The sequence below is a fragment of the Carcharodon carcharias genome, chromosome 33, assembly GCF_017639515.1.
Source record: "Carcharodon carcharias isolate sCarCar2 chromosome 33, sCarCar2.pri, whole genome shotgun sequence".
NCBI lineage: Eukaryota > Metazoa > Chordata > Chondrichthyes > Lamniformes > Lamnidae > Carcharodon > Carcharodon carcharias.
The window spans coordinates 9,224,303-9,248,780 of record NC_054499.1 but is presented as its reverse complement, the minus strand read 5'-3'; the positions used below and the strand labels follow the sequence as shown (position 1 = coordinate 9,248,780).

General features: G+C 51.6%; 1 protein-coding gene across 1 annotated transcript in view; it reads right to left on the bottom strand.

Moving 5' to 3' along the window:
* Positions 1–5,345: 5,345 nt before the first annotated feature.
* Positions 5,346–24,478, bottom strand: part of trappc14 (trafficking protein particle complex subunit 14) — a 73,810-nt gene continuing 54,677 nt past the window's right edge. The window contains exons 6-12 of the mRNA XM_041178764.1: positions 21,236–21,356; positions 18,370–18,517; positions 16,973–17,055; positions 13,325–13,497; positions 10,228–10,382; positions 7,802–7,998; positions 5,346–5,508 (exon numbers count right to left, since the gene is read on the bottom strand). Of these exons, the coding sequence (XP_041034698.1) occupies positions 5,355–5,508; positions 7,802–7,998; positions 10,228–10,382; positions 13,325–13,497; positions 16,973–17,055; positions 18,370–18,517; positions 21,236–21,356 (1,031 nt within the window). The 3' untranslated portion in view covers positions 5,346–5,354. The remainder of the gene's footprint in view (positions 5,509–7,801; positions 7,999–10,227; positions 10,383–13,324; positions 13,498–16,972; positions 17,056–18,369; positions 18,518–21,235; positions 21,357–24,478) is intronic.

The following is a 24,478-nucleotide window of genomic DNA, read 5'->3' as shown; positions in this document are numbered from 1 at the left end:
TCAATAAAATATACATCCATTTCCTAGCTGCCAGGTTACCCCACTCTCCTGGAACCTGCTTAGATGAAAAATATCAGAACTAGGAGCTGGAGTAGGCTCAAGCATGCTCCACCATTCAGTAAGCTCATGGCTGACTTTCTACCTCAATTCCACCTTTCCACACTCTCCTTGATTGTAAGGTTCAGACTCAACAACCTGCCAGCATACAGCCATCTTCAGGCTTAGAGAGGAAGTACTCGGGAAGCATTTGTGCACGAGTTCTTAACTTAATATTGTTCCAGTTGCCGCACCACAAAGTCTGGAAGCAACATCGTCACAACTGCAGCTTTAGTGCAGTCCTGGCTGTTAATAAGAGTGAGGGCAGCAAGGGTTGAGCCACAGTTTTAGTGCATTCACTGCAATATGTACAAAAATAGAAAAAATAAATAAAAATCCCTGCCACGGAGATCAGATTTTATTTTTTCAGTACTTTGTGCAAATATTTCTTAATTGCTTGCTCGAATCGGAATTCTGTCTCCGTGGCAAACGCAATCCTTGCGCAATCATTCCCATCTCCCGTTAACAGCCGTGCACTGTGAATCTGGGATTACAGGAGGAGAAGGGAAGTAACTTTTTCCCTTGGCAGGGACTTTTCACAACGGATCGGCCCTGGAATATTTGCCCCTGCATTATAAACTCCAAGGGTGAAAAAGAACAGAACACATGCTATGCAACTATTGGACAATAAGCCCCCAAGTCAAGAGAAAGGTACATGGCGCGATGTTGGATATTTGCCAGACTTGCATTTCACTGCACACGTCAAACCAGATTATTCATGCATACAAAATACCATAAAAGCAAAACAAAACAAAAAAGGTCCCGACTTCGGCACCTTTCCAGTTCAAAGTGAGGTAATGGTCAATTCCCAAACGGTGAAGCAAGTGGGTAAATCCTCCCTGTGGGAAAAGCAGCCCTCCCATTTATTGAGTAGCACTGTTCAGTAACCCTCTCTCACGCGCACACATGCTCCGCCTCATACGGGCACACACACTTTCTCTTCAAAAACTGACTCAAATCCCAGGCAGCAGGTGACGTCTTCCAGCCTTCCCCTCCCCGCCCCCTCTAGCATTGGCTTGGGATACCCTAAGCAACTGAAATTGCCAAGTTCCCTTTTCCCTAGAGGAATTTAGCTCCCTAAAAAGTTTCCCTAAAACAGGGGCTGGGGTCTATAAAGCAATGAAAGGCTGGAGCAGCCTGGAAATGCTCTGAAGGCATACAACAACAAAGGAAATGCTGCAGAAGAGCAACAAGGAAGCAAGCAGGTCCCTGTGCAATGCAGGCAGCAAGCACAGTTGCTTAGATGTCACGCAGGGCAATATGGCACCACTGGCAGCACAGATAGAAACCTGAGCTGATTACACCACTCAACGAGGCCATGACTGATCTGTCCTCATTCCATATACCCGCCTTCGCCCTATAAAGCCCTTAGTACCTTTGGCTGACAAAATTCCATCAATCTCGGATTTAAATTAATTGATCCAGCACCAATTGCAATTGTGGACAACAGTTCCAAACTTGGGTGCATGTAGAGGTGTTTCCCAATTTCACTCCTGAAATGTCTGCCTCTAAGTTGCAGGCTATATGCTCTCATTCTAGACTCCCCAGTCAAGCGAACCTAGTTTCTCTCCATCTACCCTGTATGCAACCCTTAATATGTTGAAAATTTTGATCAAATCGAATCAATTAGCCTTCTAAATTCATGGTTACCAACTGCCAAAGGGCTCCTCATGGGGGAAGGGGCTTCAGGTCAGTTGATGCTGTGGGATAGGGGTGCAGTGAAGAGACACAAAACTGAAAAGCACAGCACCACTGGATGATCGCAGCAATGCTAAACACAGCCTCAGCTTCTGAAGGACAGCCCCGGGAAAATATAAAGGCGTCCCATTGTCTAAGTGTGATTCAGAGCTCCTGGGTACTGCATTCTTCCTTTCAAACAAAGGGCCACCCTCAATGTCTGCAGCACAGCAATGGGATGATGGATGGGGTGAAGGGGTCACACAAGAGAGCAGAGGCGGAGATATAACTGCGGAGGTTGCCGCAGTGGCCAGTGGGTGGCAAGAGGCCTTGGAAGGAATTGTAAATAAGAGGTCGAGGGTCTTGAATTTCATGCAAGGAGTTAACAAATGGTGCTGATGCCCACTGGAGCACCCCTAGCAGCATTATCAATTAGTGTGGCATAACCAAACCAGCATCGGTGCTGCTGCTGACTGTAAGAACACTAAGCGTAAACACAGAGGCTGTCGAAAGACAGAGAGATCAGGAGTGTGCCTGTCACTTTGTCGGCTCTCTCGATGGAGTCACCGATCACCCCCCAACAAGATTCCCATGTCAAGGGAGAAAATACCAAACAAATCCAGGTTGCCCAGTGCAGCCTTAAGTTGAGAGAGTACCTGGGTACAAAATGATGGATTACAAGCTCACATAAGAACACTGCACCCAACAAGATTGGCCAAGATTTCAGTTCTAAATAATGAATGCGAGGCTTTTTGAAGAACTCGAGGTAACTTGTGAAAAGCTTGATGCTTATGGCACATTAGGGTTGGAGTGTGAAGATCAGAATGGCGAAAATCACTTCATTTCTTTCCATTGCTTTCTACAGTCGACGAAACTTTTCCCTGGGCATGGAATGCGTATGTGGAGAATAATCCAGATTGCTCTCGTAGGCCGTCATCAAGCCACCGATTCCCAGCTTCACTATAAATTTATACGTACAGAATAAATCTTACCTCAGTCCTTTAGCCTGTTAACAGAGTCGTTCGTAAACACACCGAACTGGATAAAGAACATCATTTCGAAATCCACAGGGGTGGAGCAAGGAGAGGCCCTACAGACACTGGCACCCGACAAGATGATGCAGTTGGATAACATCAATTCTGAAATGCTGGACACATTGATAGATGTCTTGAAGTAGTTCCCTTCTCAATTACCCCCCACTTTGCCCATTTTCATAGTTTTCCTCCAAGTGAGATGATATATGGGCAAGTGGGTTAAACAGTAGCACTCACATTGTTTGCATTCTGCTACAATATGCAGACAGTAAAAAACAGTCAGACCATGCCAGTTTCTGAGCTGTCGCTTTAAGTCAATGGAACAAACATACTATTTATTGATCTCATTCTTTTGAAGGTTGATTGCAGCCATCGATCGCCCATCAGTGACCAAATCTGCATCTCTTACTGGAACATGGCCGTTGCCAATGCTGGCTGAGGAGCTGACCGTAGTTAAGTTGTGGTCTTTGTGGAAGGGGCAAACTCCCAAAATGCTGCCCTGTAACCGAGATCTCCAGTGCCTGCTGTCACTCGGAATGTCAAACAGACCAGAGTTGACCATTTGTGCATTTACAGTTAAGAGTAATGGTTACAGAGCTTGGCTAAAGTGCATCTGGTTAATAACTCTCAATCACATTCTCTGCAGTACTTGGATGAAAAGTCTTGCACTGATCAGGTTAAAATACTTAATTAAATCTGTACAGTTACCCCATTACACACATGAGCAGAAGCAGTAGTGGGGTGTCTCCAGTTACAGTACCAGTCCCATCGTTTACATTCCAATTGGATCTGGGGATTTGGGCAGTGACAGTCATCGCCCATCCCAATGATGCCACGAGTGGACTCAAGAATTCTCTAACTCATCAAAGGCTCAGACATCTGCTTGACTGATGCCCATGGTTTAAGGAACTGGACTAGTGTAGCCAAGGCTCAGAGAACCAACATCTGTGGCAAGGTGCCAATATCAGTCGGGTCAGTGCTTTTATAAAGCACTGGTTAGACTGCAGCTGGAGTATTGCATCCAGTTCTGGTCACCACACTTTAGGAAGGATGTGAGGGTCCTTCAGAGGGAGCAGAGGAGATTTACCAGAATGGTTCCAGGGATGAGGGATTTTGGCTGCAAGGTTGGGTTGGAGAAGCTGGGATTGTTCTCCTTGGGGCGAAGGAGATTGAGGGGGGATCTGATCGAGGGGCACAAGATGATGACAGGTTTAGATAAGGTGGACAAAGAAAAGCTGTTCCCATTTGGGACAAGGGCTCGAAGACACAGATTTAAGGTTTTGGGTAAGAGTTGGGTGGGGGGGGGGGGGGGGGGTTGCGGACGTGAGGAAGAACTTCTTTATGAAGCGAGTGCTAATGATGGGAACTCGCTGCCTATGAGGGGGGTGAAAGTGGATTTCAAAAGTAAAGTGGATGGACACTTGAGGAAAATAAACTCGCAGGTATATGAGGAAAGAACTGGTGGAAGGGGACTGACCGGATTGCTCTGGAGAGCCGACATGGGCTCGATGGGCTGAATGGCCTCCTTCTGTGCTGTAACGACACTACCAACAGAGATTGCTGGGGCAGAAGGGAACAAAAGTTGGAGCCACTCTCTGCATTGCATTTGATGCCAGTCATAACAGCATTGGCATAGTGCAAGGCAAGCTTAGATGGCTGCAGGAGTAGGTGCGTGGCAATGAAGACACCACAAATTAATGTCGAGAGTGCAAAGCACCCCTGCCACCTCCACTACCGTCCCTGGGAGCCTCTGAGACATTAGGGCCATTTTCACAACTGGCATATAACCACTGGTTGAAGAGCTTTGCAAGTTGGTGAGTCTAAAGGGAGCGCTTGGCAGTCTCGCTGTTACTAATGGAGTGTGCAGCACAAAACTCTGCCCTGGTGCTTTCCAGCGTCACATCTAGATGGTGCATCAGAGAAGAAAATGGAAGAAACTTGGACTGACTCGATGCAGAAATGGCATCCAGGGTTCAGATAGCTTGTTGGGATCCTACCCGAATGGGTAGAAATCAAAAAATGGGTGGGGGAGGGGGTGGAATTTGACATTTCAACTCTGGATCGTGAGGGCTGATACAATTTGTGACCAGCTCCTCTCCCCTGTAAAGCAAACCGTGGACATAGTTAATCCGTGGCAAACCCGTAATACTGGATTCAGCTATGTGCGGTTCCTCGGATTAGAAAACACAATTCTGGTCAGAGAATTCATATCCCAGCCACCACCCAACCCAACCCACCCCACCAATATGCGAAACGACTCGCAAACAATACCAACAACTTCAACCAGCGTCACAAAGCACGAGACACATAACACACATCGTAAAATTGAGACCGGGGGTTCCCAAGCCGGCATGAAGTAAAGGGGTGAGGATGAAAGGGCTTCTCCTGGGATGAGTAAGCAGCGAGTGCTTTGTGCTGTTCTGCCTGATGCAGAGTTGCTCAGATGTAGCTTTGTTCAAGGCGGCAGCATAGCCGGATTTCCCCCACTTGCCCCCCCCACCCCAACGCCCCCACCCCCTCCACCGACTTCCCCTCGCTGCCTTTCTCCTACTTGACAGGCTCCACCACCAGCACTTTGCACTCGCGTTTGGCGATCTTGTCTACGGAGAGCACCGCTTTCTCCGAGGGCAGGTAAAGCGGGCGGCCGATCGGAGACCCGACGGGAGGGGTGATCGCTCGGCGCTCCATCACGCTCCCGGTCCTGCGTAGGGAGGTAATGAAAAGAGAGAGAGAGAAAAGAGGAGGCAACGTCATGAGGGGGGTGCAGAAGCAAACCGGAAAGAGTGAGTGGCTCAGGGCGGATCCCAGACAAGAGGCAACATTCCCCAGAGGGATGGGATGTTGATCAGAGGTCCGGATCACGATTGGTTGGGGAGGCTGGGAGAAGAGATAGGAGGGATTCGGGACCATGAGTAGATAGGAAAGGACCAAGAACCAGATGACACCGATTTAAGGTGAGGGGCAAAAGAAGCAATGAGGAAGCATGAGGAAACCGTTCCTTGCACCGCGAGCGGTGAGGATCTGGAACAGTGCGGTGGAAGCAGGTTCAACTGAGGCTTTCAAAGGGGAATTGGGTAAACGACAAGAGACAAAATGCGCTGCACTACGGGGAAAAGGCGGGAGGAGTGGGACTAGCTGAGTTGTTCTTGCAGAGAGTCAGCACAGATGATGGGCCAAAGGGCCTCCCTCCTATGCTGTAACTGTTCTATGAATCTTTGAAAGGTGAGAGGTATCTAGAGTTGAGCTCCTGACTCCAGGGTGTGTAGCTCCTGGGGAAAAACGTATTCTGTAAACTGCTTGTGCTTGACATCCTTGTGCAAAAGCTGGGTTTTAAACTTCCCATTTACCATGGTCCCTGCTCTCTCCCTTTTTCTGTAATCTCCTCCAGCCGCACAACTATCCAAGGCATCTGCGCTCCTTCAATTCCAGCCTTTCGAATCCAACATTTCCAGAGAGGTGTAGGGAGGGAATTCCGGATCATAGGGCCCTGGCTGCTGAAGGCATAGGGGAAGTGATGGAAATCCAAATGCTCAAGAATGCAGAGATCTTGGAGGGTTGTAGGGCTGGAGGAAGTTTGTCAGTCAGATATAATGATGTTCTTGGAATTTATTGTAAAATAGTGGTATCTGTGTCTGTGTGCGCGGGTGTATGTCTGTGCTTGTGTGTGTGTGTGTGAGAGACTTAATTGGATTAAAGGCAGCTGGTCTGAAGGCTTTGATATACTGGAAGATAAGCTCAGTTTGAAATGTTAAGAAGGTAAATGTGGGGAAGTTTAGAATGTAAAGTGTAAAAAAAATTTGCATTTTTAAATAAACCAGGCTAGATTGTTTTCAAAGGAGGAGTGAAATGTGTCACCTAGCCAGGTGAAGTTCAGAAACAGTGTGCTTATTTTTCCCAAAGATTACTGGTAAAATTGGTAATATGATAAGTTATGATCAGGGAGGTCCAAAGACATTGTGAAACAATGGGAATTTGCTTTCAAAGGGGAAAATATATATAAAGGAGAGAAGTCTGTGTGTAAAGGCAGGCATTTTAAGATCTAACAAGTGTGAACAGCCTTCAGCATCTACGTCTCAAGCTGCTGTCTACAACAAACTGAAGTTAAGAAACTCACTTTGAATTGGATTGTTCAGGGTATCATGTTTCTTTGCCTGGGTCTTTTAAAATCTGTGTGTCTTACATTTGCCTTAATGGAGATGTAACTGGGAGTCAGATTACTTAGGGGATTTAGAAGTTATTATAGTATATTATAGTAGTAATTTGTAGGCACACATATGTGCTTATAATCAATTATCTTATTAATAAATGTTTAATCTAGTTTTGTAAAAACCTATAAGGCTCGGTGGTCATATTACTACTGAATTCAAAGCCCGGAACTCAAAACATACAAATTGCAAAAATAGTTGTGGCAGTTGTGTCAAGTTTCCCTCTGGGATTTGAACAACTCAGCATTTACCATCGGCTGTGCCATAACAAGGTTACAGAGATAGGGAGGGGGTGACGTCCATGAAGGGATTGAAAACAAGGATAAGAATTTTAAAATCGACGATTACAACCAAACCTGATCATTTCCAAGAACAATAAAGTAGAGTTGAAACGGATGGACGGCCTCATGTTGCCCTTGTGTTTCAGATCGTGAGGGGTTTTGATAAGAGTAAATCAGGAGAAACTGTTTCCAGTGGCAGGAGGGTCAGTAATCAGAGAGTCACAGATCGGAGAGAATTGGTAAGAGACCCAGAGGGGGAGATGTGGAGCTTTTACTTTTAAAAGCAGCAAGTTGTTGGGATCTGGGTCGTGCTGGCTGAAAGGGCGGCAGAAGCAGATTCAATAGGAACTTTCAAAAAGGGAATTGGATAATTACCTGAAGGGGGAGGGCTATGGGAAAAGGGGAGGAATGTGGGACTAACGGAATCATTTTTTCAAAGAGCTGGCACGGGCATGATGGGCCAAATGGTCCTCTTATACTGGCTTATTGCCTTTGGTGGTGTCCTTACCTCATCAGGTGGCTGTTCCGTGAGGGCTGCTGATGGGAGAAGGACTGTGAACGGCCCAGGTTGGCTTGGTGACGCTCCATGAGATCTCGGACTGCAGGGCTGCTCGGGCTGTTCTTCCTGGAAACCGGCCGGGCCTCAGGAGGAGGGTTCGTCACGCTGGCAGTGAACTGTAACTTCAGCTTCATGTGCTGGCTCAGCTAATGGGACCGAAGAGACCGAGAGAGGGTCGGGGTGTTGATGGGGAGATGGACAGAGGGAGGCCGAGCGAGGGAGGGAGGGAGGCCGAGCGAGGGAGGGAGGCCGAGCGAGGGAGGGAGGGAGGGAGGCCGAGGGAGGGAGGGAGGGAGGGAGGGAGGCCGAGCGAGGGAGGGAGGGAGGGAGGGAGGGAGGGAGGCCGAGCGAGGGAGGGAGGAAGGGAGGAGGCCGATGGAGGGAGGGAGGCCGAGCGAGGGAGGGGAGGCCGAGCGAGGGAGGGAGGGAGGCCGAGCGAGGGAGGGAGGGAGGCCGAGCGAGGGAGGGAGGGAGGCCGAGCGAGGGAGGGAGGGAGGCCGAGCGAGGGAGGGAGGGAGGCCGAGCGAGGGAGGGAGGGAGGCCGAGCGAGGGAGGGAGGGAGGCCGAGCGAGGGAGAGAGGGAGGCCGAGCGAGGGAGGGAGGGAGGCCGAGCGAGGGAGGGAGGGAGGCCGAGCGAGGGAGGGAGGGAGGCCGAGCGAGGGAGGGAGGCCGAGCGAGGGAGGGAGGGAGGCCGAGCGAGGGAGGCCGAGCGAGGGAGGGAGGGAGGCCGAGCGAGGGAGGGAGGGAGGCCGAGCGAGGGAGGGAGGGAGGCCGAGCGAGGGAGGGAGGGAGGCCGAGCGAGGGAGGGAGGGAGGCCGAGCGAGGGAGGGAGGGAGGCCGAGCGAGGGAGGGAGGGAGGCCGAGCGAGGGAGGGAGGGAGGCCGAGCGAGGGAGGGGGGAGGCCGAGCGAGGGAGGGGGGGAGGCCGAGCGAGGGAGGGGGGGAGGCCGAGCGAGGGAGGGAGGGAGGCCGAGCGAGGGAGGGAGGGAGGAGGGCGAGGGAGGGAGGGAGGGAAGGAGGGAAGAGGCCGAGGGAAGGAGGGAGGGAAGAGGCCGAGGGAAGGAGGGAGGGAAGAGGCCGAGGGAAGGAGGGAGGGAGGAGGCAGAGCGAGGGAGGGAGGAGGCAGAGCGAGGGAGGGAGGAGGCAGAGCGAGGGAGGGAGGAGGCAGAGCGAGGGAGGGAGGAGGCAGAGCGAGGGAGGGAGGAGGCAGAGCGAGGGAGGGAGGAGGCAGAGCGAGGGAGGGAGGAGGCAGAGCGAGGGAGGGAGGAGGCAGAGCGAGGGAGGGAGGAGGCAGAGCGAGGGAGGGAGGAGGCAGAGCGAGGGAGGGAGGAGGCAGAGCGAGGGAGGGAGGAGGCACAGCGAGGGAGGGAGGAGGCACAGCGAGGGAGGGAGGAGGCACAGCGAGGGAGGGAGGAGGCACAGCGAGGGAGGGAGGAGGCACAGCGAGGGAGGGAGGAGGCACAGCGAGGGAGGGAGGAGGCAGAGCGAGGGAGGGAGGAGGCACAGCGAGGGAGGGAGGAGGCACAGCGAGGGAGGGAGGAGACAGAGCGAGGGAGGGAGGAGACAGAGCGAGGGAGGGAGGAGACAGAGCGAGGGAGGGAGGAGACAGAGCGAGGGAGGGAGGAGACAGAGCGAGGGAGGGAGGAGACAGAGCGAGGGAGGGAGGAGACAGAGCGAGGGAGGGAGGAGGCAGAGTGAGGGAGGGAGGAGGCAGAGCGAGGGAGGGAGGAGGCAGAGAGATGGCGAGAGACAGGGGCGAGAGGTAGAGAATAAGGAAGGGGGAGCAAGGCCAGAGCACAAACAGAGAAAAAGACAGAACCATGTTCAATACCTCGATGCTGACAGTTTAAAAACCTCGATTAGCAAAGATCGTTCGAGGCTACAGTAGGAAGAACACAGTTAATTATAGGTAACTAATTCAGCAGCATTATAAGCACACCAAAATAATCTTGTTAAATTAATCTCTACAACATCAACACTCCACACATAGTAGATATTAACTAAATAAAAACTGGACACTCAGGATTTGTGCAGCATTACATCCAGTTCCCTTTAGGAAGGATGTCAAGTTCGGGAAGAGGGTGCGGAGGAGATTCACAAGAATGGTGCCAAGGATGAGGATCTTCAGTTACGTGGAAAGACCAGAGACTGTTCTACTCTGCGAGATACAGGTCTCCGGAGGAGCACAGACATCGCCTTGGACCAGTTGGGCTGAAAGGCCTGTTTCTGTGTTGTATTTAGTTTGAAAAGATCTGCTTTGTTAAACTTGGCATCATTTGGGAAGCTGCAATGGTTCTAGAAAAGAGCAAAGCTGTAAATGATTTGGAGACCGTTCTGAAAGCACGAGGGCGGGGTGTTTAAACGGTGTGCCATTACCTCAAAGAGTCCAGCACGGAGCACCTGGAAGGCCACTTTGTAGGTCACCGTGCTGCCTTTCTTGCAGTAGCCCAAGTGGTTGAGCGGCGTGTGGCACACGACTGAGTTGAGGGTGGTCTCAGCAGCCCGCAGATCTTCCTCAGACAGCTTCTTTCCTAATGAAGGTGAGAAAGGGCGATCTGAAGAAACGTTCAGGGAAATGCAACAGCAAACACCACAGCAGCTGGAGCGAAGCGGGCTCCGGACAGAACAGACCACGGCCACCACAGTAACAGTGTTATCCCCTAGCAACTCTGCAGGTTCCATCGCATGGAAACAGGCCATTCGGCCCCACTGGTCCCGTGCTGGCATTTATGCTCCACACGAGCCTCCTTTCCACCTTATCAGCTTAACCTTCTATCTCTCTCTCTCTCTCTCTCTCCCCCCCTCATGTGCTTAACTGGCCCACTCAGCTCGTGGCCGCTTGTGGAATTCCACTAGTGTAGAAGGACTGCTGCGTTTGCCCACAAAACAACAGTTACACTGCTGCAAAGAGAAACATGTCGCCGAAGCTTTTCATCTTGCACTCATCGGGACAAACGCAAGAATGCCAAATTTCAAACTGTCACAACAATTTACACCACAGGAGAAAAGCCGACTCCGAGTGGCCGACAAGCCGACTCCGACTGGCCGACAAGCCGACTCCGACTGGCCGACAAGCCGACTCCGACTGGCCGACAAGCCGACTCCGAGTGGCCGACAAGCCGACTCCGAGTGGCCGACAAGCCGACTCCGAGTGGCCGACAAGCCGACTCCGACTGGCCGACAAGCCGACTCCGACTGGCCGACAAGCCGACTCCGACTGGCCGACAAGCCGACTCCGACTGGCCGACAAGCCGACTCCGACTGGCCGACAAGCCGACTCCGACTGGCCGACAAGCCGACTCCGACTGGCCGACAAGCCGACTCCGACTGGCCGACAAGCCGACTCCGACTGGCCGACAAGCCGACTCCGACTGGCCGACAAGCCGACTCCGACTGGCCGACAAGCCGACTCCGACTGGCCGACAAGCCGACTGCGACTGGCCGACAAGCCGACTGCGACTGGCCGACAAGCCGACTCCGACTGGCCGACAAGCCGACTGCGACTGGCCGACAAGCCGACTGCGACTGGCCGACAAGCCGACTCCGACTGGCCGACAAGCCGACTCCGAGTGGCCGACAAGCCGACTCCGAGTGGCCGACAAGCCGACTCCGACTGGCCGACAAGCCGACTCCGACTGGCCGACAAGCCGACTCCGACTGGCCGACAAGCCGACTCCGACTGGCCGACAAGCCGACTCCGACTGGCCGACAAGCCGACTCCGACTGGCCGACAAGCCGACTCCGACTGGCCGACAAGCCGACTCCGACTGGCCGACAAGCCGACTCCGACTGGCCGACAAGCCGACTCCGACTGGCCGACAAGCCGACTCCGACTGGCCGACAAGCCGACTCCGACTGGCCGACAAGCCGACTCCGACTGGCCGACAAGCTGACTGCGACTGGCCGACAAGCCGACTCCGAGTGGCCGACAAGCTGACTCCGACTGGCCGACAAGCCGACTCCGACTGGCCGACAAGCCGACTCCGACTGGCCGACAAGCCGACTCCGACTGGCCGACAAGCGGACTCCGACTGGCCGACAAGCCGACTCCGAGTGGCCGACAAGCTGACTCCGACTGGCCGACAAGCCGACTCCGAGTGGCCGACAAGCCGACTCCGACTGGCCGACAAGCCGACTCCGAGTGGCCGACAAGCCGACTCCGAGTGGCCGACAAGCCGACTCCGACTGGCCGACAAGCCGACTCCGACTGGCCGACAAGCCGACTCCGACTGGCCGACAAGCCGACTCCGACTGGCCGACAAGCCGACTCCGACTGGCCGACAAGCCGACTCCGACTGGCCGACAAGCCGACTCCGAGTGGCCGACAAGCCGACTCCGACTGGCCAAGGCGTTGCTATGGAGAAAGTAACAGGGAACTATTGGCTCCCGAAGCTCCCAGTAATGTGCAAGGCTTGAGCCTTGCTATCTCAAATTTGAGCCTTGTAAATCTTTGGTAACATGTCTCTCTTTTCAGCAATATTCGAGTTCTGTACTACTAAACCAACAGTTCGACAGTAACCCACTGCACAATCAGACAGCAACCAAACGCAGGGGATCGTGAAGTGCCTGAACAGTCTGAATTCCTTCGCATCATCTCCTGTAGTAATCGTCACAACCATAATCGATTAATCTGCTTGTGGTGGGAGGTTCCTCATTACAGTTTTGCTTTCTATCAGCTGAGGCAGGACAACCACATACAAACATACGAAACAGGAGCAGGGGGAAACCATTCGGCCCCTCCAGCCTGCTCTGCCATTCAATAAGATCCTGGCCGCTCAGTTTGCGTTTCGAGTTCACATTCCCATCTACCCCTCCCGATAACCTTCGACCCCCTTGTCTAACAAGAATCTATCTACCTCCGCCTTAAAAATATTCAGTGACCACCCCCCCACCTCCGGAGGCAGAGAGTTCCAAAGCCTCAGTGAAAAAAATTTCTCCTCATCTCTGTCCTAAAAGGGCGACCCCTGATCTTAAAACAGTGACCCCCTCGTCCTGGACTCACCCACAAGAGGAAACATCCTTTCCCACGTCCACCTTGTCAAAACCATTCATAAGACATAGGAGCGGAAATTAGGCCAATCGGCCCATCGAGTCTGCTCCCCCATTCAATCGTGGCTGGTAAGTTTCTCAACCCCATTCTCCCGCCTTCTCCCTGTAACCTTTGGTCTTACATACTTCAATCAAGTCGCCCCTACCCCACCATCGCTCTTCTAAACTCCAGTGGAAATGAACCCAGCCTACCCAATCCATCCTCTTTCCCCAGGCTTTTGACAGAGTGAAACATTTGACTCGCAGCAGCCGACAGGCCAGCGAGGTGCACAGGGCCTCACCTGTCAGCCGCCCGGGAGGCTCGCACCGCTCCCCCCCCCCCCCCCCCCCCCCCCCCCCCCCCCCCCCCCCCCCCCCCCCCCCCCCCCCCCCCAACCCACCCACCCACCCACCTACCCACCCGGGAGCGTCCGTCAGCACTCACCGGCCTGCGCGCTGAGGGCACTCTCTGGGGTCCACACCAGCCGGACAGCCAGGAAGTCCTGCAGGTTGTTGAGCAGCGTGTACTTGACGGTGAAGCGCTTGTACAGGGAGATGGGCGACTCGCATGATGCCATCATCACAAACTTGGGGCGGTTCAGCTGGATGTTGGGAAGTCTGATCGGAGGAGAAAGACATCAGTGGCGGAAGCGAAATATTCCCACTCCGTCCGTTCCCCCCCCCCCCCCCACGCAAATGTTTTTCTTCTTACAAAAACCAAAACCCTTGCTAACAAAACCCAGTTAGAGGGAAATAACAGAATGACAATACTCGAAAGAAATGGGCATTCGCGTTTATGCAGTGTGAACAAAGATTAAGGGGGGATCTAATTGAGGTCTTGAAGATAATTCATGAATTTGATGGGGTCGATAGGGGCGGGTGAAGTCCAGAACTAGGGGCAAAACATTAAGATTAGATCCAGGCCATTCAGAGGTGATGCCAGGAAGCACTTCTACACACAAAGGGGGGTGGAAACCTGGGACTCTCTCCCTCAAAAAAAAATCCGGCGTCAATTAGGACCGAGGCTGATAGAATTTTTTATTGTTGGGCAGGGGGTTTAAGGGTTACAGACCAAGGCGGGTAGCTGGAGTTAAGAAACATCAGCTCATGATCCAAATGAGCAGTGGAACAGGCTCGAGGGGCCGAATGGCCTTCTCCTGTTGCTGTGTTCCTAGTCCCCTTATTGTTTCTCAAATGTACTGGAGCACTTCACATAGAGCGAGCAACTTTGGAACTGAAGTGACTGCTTCATGGGCAAAGTTATCAGGTATCGGGCATGGACTCAATGGGGCCCCTTCTGTGCTGTAATATCTCTACGGCTATCATCGCGTTGGAAACAGATTTATTCTTTCCACCAAAAAAAATACCAGGCAGACAAGTAATCTGCTCCCACGTCTTGCCTCCCCCGTGCTGCTTAGAAGTATTTGACAGCAGCTCTGTTTGTCTAGCTTTCATCTAGGTGGTATAAATTATGGGTGAAAATCCATGAACTACCACAGGGTGGCGCAAGTTAACTATTCCCTGCAGCCTATTGCAGAAATCCTTTTGCACAGAACTAGCAGACTTCACTGTAGTCTCAACTGGGCCAGCCATATAAATACTGTGCCTACAGTGGCTGGGAATCCTGCAGTGAGTATCTCACCTCCTGACCCCCCAAAGCCTGTCCACCATCTACAAGTCAGGGGTGTGTTAAAATACTCTTCACTTGCCTGGATGAGTGCAGCTCCAAGATGCTTGACACCATCCAGGACAAAGCAGCCCCGCTTGACAGGGGACCCATACGCCACCTTCAACATTCACTCCCTCCACCACCGACGCACAGTAGCAGCAGTGTGTACCATCTACAAGATGCACGGCAGCAACCCACCAAGGCTCCTTCAACAGCACCTTCCAAACCCACGACCACTATCATCTAGAGGGACAAGGGCAGCAGACACATGGGGAACACCACCACCTGGAAGTTCCCCCCCAAGCCCACTCACCATCCTGACTTGGAAATATATCGGCCGTTCCTTCATTGTCGCTGGGTCAAAATCCTGGAACTCCCTTCCTAACAGCACAGTGGGTTTAACTACACCACAGGGACTGCAGCGGCTCAAGAAGGCAGCAGCTCACCCACCACCTTCTCAAGGGGCAATTAGGGATGGGCAATAAATGCTGGGCCCAGTCAGAGACACCCACATCCCCGTGAATGCGCTTTAAAAAAACAAGTCCATCCCACATTTTTAAAATGGGACTCGGGTGGGGAAGAATATTGAGGGGTGAAGGGGGGACCCCCAAGGATTTGAGAGACCATCACCCCACTTGCCCTCAGACCAGGTAAAGCATCTTGGTCTTTATTGCAGGCGGACTGAAGAACAGGAATGAAGAAGCGATGCTGCAATTGTACAGGGCTTTGGTGAGGTCACACCTGGAATACCATGTGCAGTGTTGCTATCCATTTTTAAGGAAGGGTCTTCTTGCATTGGGGGTGGTAGAGAGATGGTTCATCAAATTGGTCCCTGGGATGAGAGGGTTGTCCTACGGTGAGACACTGAGTAAATGGGGTCTATATGCTCTGGAGTTCAGAAGAATGAGAGGTGATCTCATTGGGTGTGGTCATCACTGGCTGGGCCAGCATTTATTGCCTATCCCTAGTTGCCCCTTGAGAAGGTGGTGGTGAACTGCTGCCTTCTTGAGCCGCTGCAGTCCCTGTGGTGTAGGTACACCCACCGCACTGTTAGGGAGGGAGTTCCAGGATTTTGACCCAGCGACAGTGAAGGAACGGCCGATATATTTCCAAGTCAGGATGGTGAGTGACTTGGGGGGGTACTTGGTGATGCTAAAGGTAGGCTTGACAGGGTAGACACAGAGGTTGCTTCCCCCTGGTCGGGGAATCTAAAACACGGGGGGCACAATCTCATGATAAGGGGCCAATCATTTAGCACTGAGATGAGGAGCAATTACCTCACTCAATATTTGGAATTCTCTACCCCAGAGGATTGTGGATGCTCATTGTTGAGTACATTTAAGGCTGGGAGAGACAGGTTTTTGGTCTCTCAGAGAATCAAGGGATATGTTGTGTTGTGTGTAGTGAGGAAGACACAAAGCAGCTTCAAGGGGGTTTGGACGGGCTTTGAGAGTGGGCAGGAACATGGCAGATGGAATATCACATGAAAAAATGGGAGGTTATCCACCTTGGCAGGAGGATCAAATGTGCAGGGCATTTCTTAAAGGGTAAGAGATTAGAAAGTGTAGATTTGCAAAGGGACTTGGGAGCTTTCGTCAATAAGTCACTGAAAGCTAACTTGCAGTGCAGCAAGCCATTAGGAAAAATAATAGTGTTGGCCTTTATCACAAAAGGATTGGAGTACAGGAGCAGCAAAGCCTTGCTTCATTTGTATAGAACCTTGGTTAGACTGCACCTGGAGTACTGTGTGCAGTCTTGGTCGCCTTATCTCAGGAAGGATATTATTGCTATAGAGACCGTGCAACAAAGGCTCACCAGACTTGTTCCCAGGATGGTGGGACTGTCTAATGAAGAGAAATCAGAGGAAACTGGGCCTGTATTCTCTAGAGTTCCGAAGAATGAGAGGCGATTTCGTCGAAACCTACAAAACACTCAAAGGGATAGACAGGTAAGCTGTTTCCCCTGGCCGGGGCAACTAGGACCAGGGGGAGACAATTTCAAAATAAGGGGGAAGCCGCTTAGGACTGAGATGATGAGGTTCTTTTTTACTCAAGAGGGTTGTGAATCTTTGGAATTCTTTACCCCAGAGGGCCATGGAAGCTCAGTCCTTGAGTGTGTTTAAAGCAGAGATTGACAGGTTTCTAAATACCAATAACATAGGGATATGAGGATAGCGTGGGGGGAAAAAAGCACTGAAGTGGATGACCAGCCATGATCGTATTGAATAGCGGAGCGGGCTCGATGGGCTGAATGGCCTTCTCCTGCTTCTATTCCTTGCCTGTACGTAAACAACTGAAATAGTCACAAAGCAATAAATCATTAAAAGTAGGCTTACTGTTTGGCAACACACAGGGGGTCACAGTGAAGAAATGGCTGATGATGAGTCACTGTAAAAAGTGGGAGAGGCTGCGCTCCAACACCCACCTGTAATGTGTATAGATCTTGTTGTCAAGGTCCAGGTTAGCAGTGGACCAGCACACTATCGCAGTCAACGGCACTTCCAAACCCTAATCGTGTTTCAAAAGAGAAGCAAAAAAAACAAGGTGGGGAGAATAAAAAAAAAAGAGCAAATTATTCAAGCTGACATGACCGAGCATCAGGACCGTTTGGTGAGACCGGACTGGAATGAAGTCAGTCAATTCTGACCAGATCGTTTAAACTGCAAACTGGGTGCCAGTGGCAGGCGGCAAGAGGCCACCCTGTCTATCAAGCCTGCCCCAGCACAGTCACGGTGCGCACAGCATCAACGTCAGACAGGGCCTGCACTCCACGCACCCCCAGCAGGTCACGTCATCTCCCCGAGGAAGGGGGGGGCAAGACAGGGCCGTGGATTAATGTCACTTCCAAGTCCAAGGTGGATAGTTTCTTGTTTCAACGGGGGGTGGGTATCGAGGGAATTGGAGTGGGGGGGGATAAATAGGGCCGAGATATGGGTCAGCCAGGAGCTGATAGAATGTCGGAATAGGCTTGGAGGGGCTGAATGGCTTCCTCCTGTTCCCACTGCCAACAATGGCCCATATATAGAGTCATTACGGCACAGGACACCGCCATTCGGCCCATCGAATATCTTTCCTTATCTTTGACCGGTTTCACTAAGATGGAACCCCACCACCGCCCCCCCCAACCATTGCTCCCAAATATCCTTGGTGTAAAATAGTTAAACGATTGGCCAACTTTTTCGCTTGTCCCAGGGAAGCACTTCAATCAACACGCCCATGAAATTAGTCCCCATTCCTCATTCAGCCCATCGTAACAGCGCTGTCTCCCGGAAACAATTATCCATTCTGTTATCCCATCCCCCCTAGCGCACCCCCCCCCCCCCCCAACCCCCCATCAATTTTTTTGTCTTTTAGTTGTTTTTGGCAGGTGGGCGCTAACTGGCCATCCCTAACTGCCCCTCGGGGAGGCTGCCTTCTTGAACCACTTGCAGCCCATGCAGGGCAGATGCACCCAGGGTGCTTTTTATCTGTCGCGGGTTGATACCAACCGGCGGGGTTCAGAGGGGCAGTTAAGATTCAACCACGTCACTGTGGGTCTGGAGTCACGTGCAGGACAGACCGGGTAAGGGTGGCAGATTTCCCTCCTTAAAGGGTGTGAGTGAACCAGGTGAATTCAAACATTTTGTTCCAGGTCTATCGATGAATTAAATTTAAATCCTCCCCGGCTGCTGAGGTGGGGTTTGAACCCATGTCGCTGGAGCATTAGCCCGGGCCTCTGGATTACTAGTCCAGTGGTGTCACCGTTAGGCCTCCTTGGCTAATTTACTTGCAAGTTTTTTTCCCTTCCGCAGAAGCGGCTGCTGGCCTGACGCGCGTGCCTACCTCCTTTGTCTCCTGCTGTGGCCGCTCATTAACCTGCAGCTGGAAGAGGAAAGCCTGCTCCTCCAGGGCGCTGAGCTTTGTCGGGAGGTGGCTGGAGATGCCGTCCATTCTGTAGAACGAAGCCACGGACACATCACCCGACTGGTGGCTGTGGGGGTAGGAAACCCAATGGCGGGCAAAGGTTCAGGTTCAAACCATCGCGACAGAGAGCCCAACATCAACGGCTTGCATTTACACAGCACCTTTAACATGGTTAAGCGTCCCAGGGTGCATTACAGGAGCATTACCCAATAAAACGTGACCCCCGAACCACATAACGAGCAATTAGGACTGGTGACCAAAAGCTTGGTCAAGGAGCTAGGTTTTAAGGAGCGTCTATGAGGGAGGGTGAGGCGGAGGGGGGGTTGGGGAGGGGGGGGGTGTGAGGAAGGGGGAAGGGAGGTTGTGAGAGGGGAAGGGTGGGGGGGGGGGGAAGAGGTTTAGGGAGGGAATTCCAGAGCTTAGGGCCCCAGGCAGGTGAAGGCACGGCCGCCAATGGTGGAGCGATGGAAATCAGGGACAGGCAATAGGCCTGGAATAGGCGGAGTGCAGGGATCTCGGAGCCGTATTGGGCTGGTGGTGGTTACAGAGATAGAGGCGGGTGGGGTGGGGAAGTTGAGGTTGTGGGGGGGGTGGCGGGGGGGGTGGAGAGACCAGGACATGGAGGGATTTGTGAACAAGGACGTGAATTTTGAAACGGTAGCGCTGTTGGACCAGGAGCCAATGTAGGTCAGCGAGCACGCTGGGGTGCGGCAAGAGACAAACAGGACATGGCGTGAGTTAGGATACAGGGAAACAGAGTCCGCTTCTCCCACGTTAAAGAAACGTTCCATAACTCTCATTAGGCCGAGTTGAGACTCATTTGTCAGGAAAGGCCCTGACAGGAGTCACATATTATAGTAACATTGTCAGAAATTCTACAGTGTACTTGCAGGGAGTTTATGGATGTGCTTTTAAGGGCTCTACATAAGGTACTGGTATGTGTCATTTCAGATGCTGCTTGCACGAAATTACAAAGTTAGGACTGAGAAAGGAGAGACACACAAAACCGTTATTCCCGATTCACTGCACGAAGCAGTTTTTTCTGAAGTTCCCCAATATTACTCAACGGACCTGGAGTCAGTGACATGGGGTTCAAACCCCACCTCAGCAAGAAGTTAAGCTGCCATCTGACCAGCCTTTAGCGATCTCCCACCAACTGGGCCCAATGCATAAAGAGTCCATAGTACTGACTCAGCACAGCATAAAGGCCATTTGGTCCATTGGGTCTACACCATCCACTCCCCCAGTCTAATCTCGCTCCACAGTTCACCACCCAAACATTCTTGCCCCTCTCTGAAGAAACTGTTTCTGAATTCCCTATTCGACTTGTTAGTGACTACTTTATGTGTATGGCCTCTAGTTCACACACCTCCACAAGTGCAAATATCGTCTCTATGTTTAGCTATCAAATCTTTTCATAATTTTAAAGATCTCAATCAGGTTATCACTCGGACTTCCAGAGAAAAATGCCCCAACCTGTTCCGTCTTTCTTGATGACTTTAACCTTTCAGTTGGCATCATCCTTGCAAATCTGTTTTGCCAGTCTTTCTACATCTTTCAGGTAGTATCGAGACTGGAACTGTGCACAGTGCTCCAAGTGTGATATGGAGACCAGGACTGTGCACAGTGCTCCAAGTGTAATATGGAAACTGGAACTGTACACAGTGCTCCAAGTGTAATATGGAAACTGGAACTGTGCACAGTGTCCCAACTGTGTTACAGAGACTGGAGCTCTGCAGGTATAGCAAGTGATTAGGAAGGCAAATGGAATGCCGTTTATTGCATGGGGAATGGAATATAAAAGTAGAGGTGTTTTGTGACAATTGTCCTGGGCATTGGTAAGACCACATCCGGACTACCGTGCACAGTTTTGGTCTCCTTATTTAAGAAAGGACATATTTGCATTAGCAGCAGTTCAGAGAAGGTTCACATGACCAATCCCTGGGCCTGTATCCCGTGGAGTTTAGGAGATTGAGATATCTTATTGAAACATAAGATCCTGAGGAGAAGTCAAAAAGTAGACGTTTCTCCTTGTGGGAGAGACTAGAACCAGGAGGACACAGTTTAAAAATAAGGGGTCCCCCATTTAAGATGAAGCTGAGAATATTTTTTCTCTCAGAGGGTGGTGAGTTGGTGGAACTTTTCCCCAGAGAGCGATGGAGACCGGGTCATCAAAAATTTTTAAGGCTGAGTTAGATTTTTGACTGACAAGGGAATCAAACAGTACAGGGGGGTAGACAGGATGGTAGAGGCTGCAATAGGATCAGCCATGATCTTATTAAGTGGTGGAGCAGGCTTGAGGGGCTGAATGGCCTACTCCTGCTCCAAATGTGTATGTTCGGATGTGTTCTTAAGTTTAATTCTATTGCTCAGGTTTGAATCGCACCCAGGAACTCCTAAGTCTCACACTGAGCCCGAGCAGGGGGTAACCAGGCTGCTATTTCAGCACAGGTCGCTGGATAACCCTCCACGCTCTTCTCCCCTGCTATTCCACCCCCCCCCCTTCTCCTTCCCCAGGACGATCGGTGCAGCCCGACCACCACTCCAGATTCACATCACGCTCCTTGCCGCTCCTCCCAGTTGCAGGGGGCGCCAATGCCAGGAGGCAGATTGCACAAACCCCACCGAGCCCCAAACACTGAGCCAACGGGACCAGGCTGAAGTGCAAATCCCCGGCGAACCTGTCACCGGTGGGACACCGACCCAGCCGCCCGTCCTTCCCGTCTCCTGCCCAGTCCCTTTATAAATCCCAACAAGAAAGAAAGATAAGGAGCTCAGCTCTCACCAAACATTGTCTACGAGCAGCACCGAACCATCAGGCATCATGGGCAAGTAACTGGCATTGAAGTTTGGCAAAATCCGGATATCCTGGATGGAGATCTCCTCCTGAGAGGAGGTGTTTAACACTGTGGGGGAAAAGAGAAAGCAGCCGTTTCAGCATCTGGCTGAGACATGACGGCACTGGCAAACGACAATCCCCATAAAACGTCGCGTTCAAACCATCAAAACCAGCTCACGTAGGAAATAAGAGGGGGAGGCGGCCCCTTTGAGCCTGTTCTGCCATTCGACAACACCACGGTTGGTCGCCGACCTCAACTCCACTTTCCCGCCCTATCCCTCGATTCCCTTCGCATCCAAAAATCTATCCACCCAAAAACAGAAGAGGCTGGAAAAACTCAGCAGGTTTGGCAGCGTCTGCGGAGAGAGAGAGAAAAACAGAGTTAACATTTTGAGTCTGCATGGCCCTTCTTCAGCGCTCTGAACAAGGGCCATACGGACTTGAAACATTAACTCTGTTTCTCTCTCTCCACAGACGCTGCTTTTTCCAGCATTTTCTGTTTTTGTTTCAGATTTCCAGCCTCCGCCTTATTTTGCTTTTAATCTATCGACTCTACTACAGCTTTGAGCATCCACTGCTCCCCGGAGCGGAGAATTCAAAAGATTCACAACCCCATGAGTGAAGGGGTTTCTCCTCATCTCAGTCCTTGATGGATGGCCCCTTATCCCAAGGCCGTGACCCTCTAGTTCTAGGTTCCCCAACCAGGGTAAAGAGCAGCATCTACCCTGTCAAACCCCTTAAGAATTTTATATGTTTCAAAGAGATCACCTCTCATTCTTTTAAACTCCAGGAAAATAGGCAAGGACTGTTGCACTCTGAACTGGTCTCGGAGGAAGCAGCTACTTCCTGAGGAGGTCAGATAAGTGGATGGAGACCAGCAGAAAGCAGAGGCAGAAGGTGAAGAATAACTCGGGTTGTATTCCCAGAAGTTAGAAGGTTAAGGGCAATTTGGATCCAAGCTTCCAAGATGGTGAGGGGAACAGATAGGGTCAACTGGGAGAAAATATTTCTGTTGGTTGGGGAGTCTACAACGAGGGAGAGGGGTCAGAGTCTTAAAAATTGGAGCCAGACCTTTTCAGGAGTGAAATTAGGAAATACTTCCACATGCAAAGTGGAGTAGAGGTTTGGAACTCTCTTCTGCAACCGGCAGCTGATGCTGGATCAATTGCTAATTTTAAATCTGAGACTGATAAGAGTTTTGTTAACCAATGGTATTGAGGGATATGGGGCAAAGGCAGGTATATGGAGTTGGAGGCAGATCGGCCATGATCTCAGTGAATGGCAGAACAGGCCCGAGGGGCTGAATGGCCTCCCGCTGTCCCCACGTTCACACTCTGAGCAAGTAATCCAATAAAGGAGTCGCCTAGACCTCCTCGGCGCCGCTGACAATGGTAAGAGGTTTTCAGCCGAGGTGCCAAGGAGAGGAAGGTAAACCTTCAAAAAGGGTTCGATTACCCTTCCAACGGCTGCTCAGCATCGTGCAGTTCCAACCCCAGCTCCCATCGGCACTGCAGCTTTCCTCACGCTCCATATATCCAACTGTCCTTGCCTTTGAGTTAATTTTGTGATAAACCTGTCCAACTGGCACAAACGAGCCATCTCTCGCAGATCGGCCAGCTCAGAGGGCATTTGTGAAGATGCAGAGACATGTGCCACGCGATTATTCAGACTTCCCCACCACCCCCATCCTCCCAAACACAATGATTAAGCTGACACAAATATTTGGAAATTCGGGATGAAGCTTTGCTCATCGTAGCCTATATCATTTGTGGTTGCTAATGAGAATATTGCCTCCAATTCTGGTTACGACACTTTAGGAAGGATGGGAGGATCCTTGAGGGGGTGGGGAGGAGGAGATTTACCAGAACGGTTCCAGGAATGAGGGATTTTAGCTACAAAGGTTGGGTTGGAGAAGCTGGGATTGTTCTCCTTGGAGCGAAGGGGTTTGAGAGGAGATTTGATAGAGGTGCTCAAGTTTATGACAGGTTTACATAAGGTGGACAAAGAAAAGCTGTTTCCATTAGTCAATGGTAAAAGTTTTAGGAGAGAGAGAGATCGCGGGCAAGAGATGTGAGGGAGAACCTTTTTTTACGCAGCGAGTGGTATTGACCTGGAACTCACTGCCTACGAGGGGGGTGGAGGGAAGTGGAGACGATGAATGATTTCAAAAGGAAATTGGATGGGCGCTCGAGGGAAATAAACTCGCAGGGGATACGGGGATAGAGCGGGGGGAATGAGACTGACTGGATTGCTGTACAGGGAAGTCGGCATGGACTCGATGGGCCGAAAGGCCTCCTTCTGTGCCATAAACAATTCTATAATTCTAAACTGTTTGTTAACAGAAGGCGAGTAAAGCTTTACAAAGCTTGACAAATTTTAATTAAGTGAATCAGCACGTATCCACGGCCGATTGAGCCTCCGTGTCTGACCTGAAGACGACTCGAGAGAACGATCGGTCAGGCCCGACGATCTTAATATCCAAATGATCCTAATACTGAGCAACTCAGGGCCAGGCAGGTCACCGCTGGGTGCTCAGCCTAGGGAGGGGGTGGAGGGAACATGTTTTAAAAGACACACGGTTACTCTGCACCGACTGAACGGAGATCACGCAGGAAAGGCAGGCAGACGGTGACAATCAGTCTTAACACCCACACGTCTTTGAGTGGGGTGGGAGGCGGGTGGGGAATCGAAAGAAGGAGAGAATCAGCCAATGTCACCGCTGGTTCAAGGGATAGTCAGAGGTGTTCCACGCTATGCAACCTTTGACCCACAAGGCAGCCTCTTAACACCCTGTCACGGTGCAGGGAGCAGAACAGTAAACTTTATGGGGGGGTGGGGGGGACAGGGAGAGCCGCAGAAAGGGCTGACTGCACTGAGAGGGAAGAAGTGGAATTTCCACTTGTGGGAGCATCCAAAACTAGGGGCGATCAAGGTAAGGTGGTGGTGGTGGTGGTTACAGTTCACCCAGGGAGCCCAAATTGCGGTGGCAAAATGCACTTTTACATGCGTGTTGTAGCCTGGAGCTATGGATAGTGGTGGCGAAGGCTCCTTCTGTCACAGGGCTGACCAGGAGGCTCTCCCGTTCTTACTGCCCATCACCGGCGTGCGTTTGAAAGGTTTGGCCACGTTATGGACGCACCTTCCTCGGCCATTGAGTCCTGGGTGGGACTCGACCCAGGAGCTTCTGAT